General features: G+C 33.2%; 1 protein-coding gene across 1 annotated transcript in view; it reads right to left on the bottom strand.

Moving 5' to 3' along the window:
- Nucleotides 1-1,129: 1,129 nt before the first annotated feature.
- LOC150108587 (leucine-rich repeat-containing protein 40-like) overlaps nt 1,130-6,000 on the bottom strand; it is a 234,408-nt gene continuing 229,537 nt past the window's right edge. The window contains exon 15 of the mRNA XM_090416034.1: nt 1,130-1,515. Coding sequence (XP_090272160.1) covers nt 1,410-1,515 — 106 coding nt within the window. The 3' untranslated portion in view covers nt 1,130-1,409. The remainder of the gene's footprint in view (nt 1,516-6,000) is intronic.

Raw genomic sequence — 6,000 nt, 5'->3', positions numbered from 1 at the left:
GATCTATTGTTAGTATTCTAGCTTGTATTTTTTTTAGAACTGTTCTTGTAATACCACTGAGGATGGTCTGCTATTTCCAGACCGAAATATTTGGTTAATTAAATATCTTTCTTGTGTTTAGTGCATATATCATTTAGTCTTATGTCACAAGTATCCTTAAAACTGAAAGTAGTGATATTTAATTAATAATAATAATAATAACGTAATTATTGATCAAAAAGATAAGTTTTAGGACAGAAAAATAGTCCATATCTCTAACAGAATGTCGTCATTGAAACTTTGCTTTTTTATTTATTTTATTTTCATTTCTTAGGAAAACAAGCTTTTTTTAAAAAATCAAGAAATAAAAGAAATGAAAACAAATGACCACAGAGCTGTATTATTCAAAAGGGAAAGGAAACACCAGATGATCCAATTTCCATTGAATAATAATTCCAAGTAAATTAATTGCAAAAACAGTTGGTTTACTTTATAACAATAATCTCTAGTAAATGTAATAATAATAAAAACAAAACATCCAGATGTGTGAAAGAGCCATTTAAATTTATATGCAAATTAATTCAATATTTTTAAAGATAGGAGAATAAAAATGTATTTATTTGTATATATATTTCAGACAAGAAAGATACACAAAAGTTTGCCCTTGGATATCCATAAGTTAAATAACAGAAGTACCCCTTATATCTACAGGAAATACTACTATCAACTATTTTTCTGCATTTCCTTTTTTTTTTTTTTTTCGTACTTGCTATTTCAAAATATCTTTTTTGTAAGTCCTTTCAAGACTTCAAGATCATTATTTTCCTCTTGTTTTCTAGGAATTTTCTTACAGTTATAACATAAAAAGATATATGTATAAAACTGTAAAAAAAGATAACCTATAAAGTTCCAACTTTTCTTATACAAATCTTAAAAAAAAAATAAGAACAATAATAAAAATTAAAAAACAACAACAACAATTATCCCTTTTCAAAAAATAATCACAAAGTAAGTGTGCTAAGAATTTTCAGAAAATACAAAATGTATCCATTATCACAAATCACAGTAAATTGCATTAAATTCAATGCATATTAAACCAATGATTCAAAAGATAATGTTTTCATTGTGCACAAAAGACATCTCGAAAGTGACTTAATTACTCCTATAAATAATAAAAAAATTGGTGTTATTTTTGTTTCTTTCATGGAGTTTTTCTTATTTTAAATACAATGATAAAATAAATAGGATAAACTGAAGAATACTGTATATATAATATACAATATTGTATATACAACGAGTACACTGCATATTCAGTATACACCTGTGACTATACTTAAATTTACATCTGTGCTATACAAAATGAAAAGTCATATACAAAGAAACAAATAAGCATACAAGCCAACAAAAAAACTTGGCTTTCTTCAGATACTTCATGAAATAATTCTTCCACGGAGATATTCCAGTAGTGAAGCAGTTCCTTTGGCTAGTACAGCAGGACGAGGATTACGGAATGGATTTCCTTCCAAATGAAGAGACCTGATAAAAAAAAAGAAAGAAAAGAAATTTTCTTTAAATATCTCCAGAAAAAAAATATAAAATATTTAAAATAACAAGGTGATGGTAGAAAAGGACCTGAAATTTATGAGCATTATTGCAAACCTATCCACAATAGATTAGTAATGGTGAAGAGAACATCAAAATGTAGAAATAAACATCTCCTCATAACCCAAACATAACAGTTTGGGTTATGAGGAGATGAGATTTTGGAGAAGTCCAGAAAGGAGTGTCAGGTCTCTGAAATGTTGAGTATGTGGTTAAGACAACAGAAAAAAGAGGCTATTCCCAGAAGTCAAAGTTTCTGCTGGAAGAGTAGTAGGTGAATGGAATGCATTGACTGAGGATATAGTGAGTGCAGAGAAACAGTGAGTTAAAGGTACAATTTCGAATGTGTTAAAAAAAAAATGATATTTTCTTCTTAAATAAATATAAAATAATATAAAAAATAAAAAATAATATAAAGAAAATTTATATATTCTTAACTCCATAGAGATTTAGTGATAATGTATTTATTTCATTGTCTCACTTTCACCTTGGGGGGGGGATGTGACTTTAGCAAATCCACGTTTTGAATTAATGGCACACTGGTAAATGGTGAAGTAATATCAAAACTAATAACTTTTTAAAATATGGTCTTTTAATACACATTTTAGGTGAACAGCATTATTAACAAAGGAGGAAGAATTACCTGTGAAGGAGGCTAGTAATTTAGCCATATGTTTAGCAAGTTTGTATGCACAACTGTTTATACCATCCACAATTGGGCATAGGGGTATAACTTGTTTGTGAATTTATTTTAGGTGCTCCATATATTCTGGATGTTTTCACATGAAAAGGCTTGAGTTTGTTTACCATTTCTTTTGGCCAGGAAGTGACTTGCTTCGGTAATTTATGAACTTTATTCTTTTGTGAGTTAGAAGGATCACGATCTATGATTTGGTATGTAGACTGATCTTGTAAAAGTATATGCATTTTGTTTACATATTCTGTTACATTCTTAATCACAGTTGTATTATCTATGTCTGCTTTAGTAAAAAGATAAATAATAAATATAAGCTCTGCACCACATTTAAACCATATATACCAAATTGGCACCTCTAATCCATTCACCTAAGGACAAACTCTTTCCTTTATCACATTCTGGAGTATATGAAGTGTTCTGTACTTGTGACTCGGCTTACTGTGAACATACAGAAAGAACTGTTGACTTTTGCCTTGTGTATTGAAAAATTTATTTTATGTCAATGTTATAGAATCCTTTAGTAACTTATAAGTTTCCATCATATCCCCTCCCCCTCTTCTTTGCCTGTCAACTAAACTCTGCAATCGACACACCTTCAATCTATTCTCATTGGGAACATTCCACAGACCTGTCACTAGCTTAACGTCCCTCATTTCTGAATACTCTTCACCACCTTCCAAATCCCCAAAAAATGCAGGTGACCAAATCTGTGCACAAGTAGTCAACATGTGGCTGAATCATAGCCTTATAAAGAGGGATATTAATCTCCCTATCTTTTACTTATCAATGTGTTCTTCAACATTCAAGTAATACACTGAGCTTTTTTTTTGCAAACGCTTGCAATATGTCCTCTGAATTTCAAATCTCTATCCACCATCACAGATCTCTAGTCTCATTAATGTTCTATAAACTAGTACTATCATATGATAAGAAGCATGTAATCTTTTCATCCCAAAGTGCATTACCTTACATTTTACAACATTAAATTGACAATCATTGTACTTTGCCCACACTGCTAATTTATTTAAATCATCCTATAAGATATCTACATCACCTTTATCAAATACTGCCCCCTTTAGTTTTGCATCATCAGTAAACAACTGAATATTTCCCTCAAATCTTCTGCTATACCATTAATGTCCAAATTAAAGAGCAGTGGTCCTAGTACAGAGCTCTGGGGCACTCCACAAGCTCCCCACCTTCATTCATCTTGATTCCAATCCACCATACACCGCCTTCTGATATCTATCAATCAGTACCCCCCCAACTATGCTACCAGCCTCATATTCATTCCCATTTGCTCCAACTTATGTAATAGTTTTCCATGCAGTATTCTGTCAGATGCCTTTGCAAAGTCCAGCAGAATCATGGTATAGCCATTTCCTTTATTTAATTCCACTGTCACCTTATTATAAAACATGAATAAATTAATGAGGTAGGACCTACCTTTTGCAAAGCCATACTGTCCCTGTGGAGTATCACATTCCTATCCATCCAATTCTGAATTTTTTACTTTTAATCAACTTTTTCAATACTTTAATCACCACTCCAGAGATACCAACTGGTCTGTAATTTCCTACTTCTGTCTTGAAGCAATGTTTATGTAATGGAACTATCTTACCATATTTCCACTTCCTCAGAACCTTGTCAGAGCTGAGACTTAGATTAAACACACGAGCTGACAGGCTGACTGCTATATTCACATTGATGTTTTCAATATGCTGAGTATCTCCAGTTCATCTATCTCAATGTTCACATCAGTCTCTGTAACCTCAGTAACTACAAAGTCCCCACCTGGATTATATATCCTTGCAAAGTGATTGCTTAGTAACTGAACTATTTCCTCTGCTTCTTTCACTTTCCTACCATCGGCACTGAGTAAAGTTATCTTTCCATAATCATTCTTTCTCTTACTTGCTACCTCGCAAAAAAATGCTTGTGGATTTACTTTGGCCTGCTTACCTAATTTTCTCTCGACATCTGATTTAGCCTTCCTCCCTATACTAGTTACCCTTCTTGCTTGCACTTTATTTTGTTCATGGCATGCCAAACAACTTTTTGTTTATATTCCTTCCACAATACTTTCTTTTTTTTGGCACTACGCATTATATTGCTACTCATCCACTTAATCCCTAATTGGTTTATCCTCCTGAACCTAGGTATGCACTCAGATATTGCCTCACTCAAACAATTGTTGACAGCTTCCTGTGCACTAATAACATTCATTGCATGCAAATTCTTATGCTATGGCACTGCTCTAAGGTGCCTTCTAAGTTTGTCATAATCAGTAGCTTTGCAGTTCTGCATAAACTCTTCCTTAACTGAAATTTTCACATGTTGAGCAACCTCCAAGGACAAGACTGCATGATCACTTTCCCTGATGAAGGTAGGGTTGCCACTGTAGTTATAGATAGATCTTCTGATGTTATTACCAGATCCAACACTCTCAAACCCCTGGTTCCCCCTCTATCACATGCTGTTTCAGGTAATTATCTCTTAGTAACTGTATAAATTCCATTTCCATTTGCCATGTTCCCTTTCCTCCTTCCAGTCTATATCATCATAGTGAACAAGTCTCCCATGATAATTGCTTGGCCTGCACTCACTGTGATAATCTGCTGATGCATGTTGTCCACATCTTCTTCTGGACCCCCCCCCCCCAGGTCTATATCAGTAACCAACAATATATTTTGACCTACTGGCCTCTGTCTCATGCCAAACTACCTCAAATGAACCATTTCCCTCAGATCTACAATCTTCCTCAACTTCTATTTTTGTAGATCGAAGTTCTTCAGCTATCATTAATAATACCCCTCCTTCTCTTACCCTATTTCCTCTGTCTCCTCTGAAAATACAATATTCATTACATTTTATCCCTGTAACTATATCATTCTCTGACAACCAGATCTCGCTGAAGCTAATAGTTTGGGGCCAAGTCAAGCTCACCAATGCTAAAAACTCCTCTTCTTTATTTCTGATACTTCGGGTATTTGTGTACATGCATCTCAATATCCCCTTGGGCCCACAGTTACCCTTACATAATGTCATTACCAGCCCATTCAGATTTGAAACCTGGGAAACTGCATCCAGTTCTTCACAATCATTCCTGCACTTAGTATAAGTGCAGGAACAATAGTATATAAGTACAAGAGAACTAATACCATCACATAAATGACACAAGCCAGTTGCATAACACAGCTTTGTAGAAACCTAATTAATGATATCACTTGATAAAAACTGCTATGTCTGTTAATGTATTCTCTGAATCACCTAGATCTTTCCAATAAATGACAATACTGATATTGACAGAGATACAGGAGCTTTAATGTATAATACAGTTGCCACTAACTATAGCAAACTCAAGGACCACAGAAATAATTTGTTGTAGGGAACAGTTTGCTGTAGTGAATTTTAAGTATAACACTGTGCCTCTGAGATTTCGGTTGGGACTTTTCAATAGTTTGTTACAGCGAGCAACTTTTTTATATCAGTGTATGCTATAGGGTGAGTTGGCTGTATATAATAATTTATTATTAGATATTGTAAATTATTCTTTAATTTTTTTCCCCTGCAAAATTATTGTGGATACTTGTGAATGCAATCTCAAAGGAAAGCCATGCATATATTCTTTGATTTTCCATTATGCTTAATTCTCTTCAATACTTATAAGTTTCCTGCATTTAGCAGAGTTTTTCTAACCTTTTTTTGCTCACCGATATGAA

This window comes from Typopeltis vanoorti, chromosome 3, assembly GCF_054136105.1.
Source record: "Typopeltis vanoorti isolate ZY-2024b chromosome 3, IOZ_Tvanoo_1.0, whole genome shotgun sequence".
NCBI classification, from domain to species: Eukaryota; Metazoa; Arthropoda; class Arachnida; order Uropygi; family Thelyphonidae; genus Typopeltis; species Typopeltis vanoorti.
This window is presented reverse-complemented; position numbering and strand designations above follow the sequence as displayed.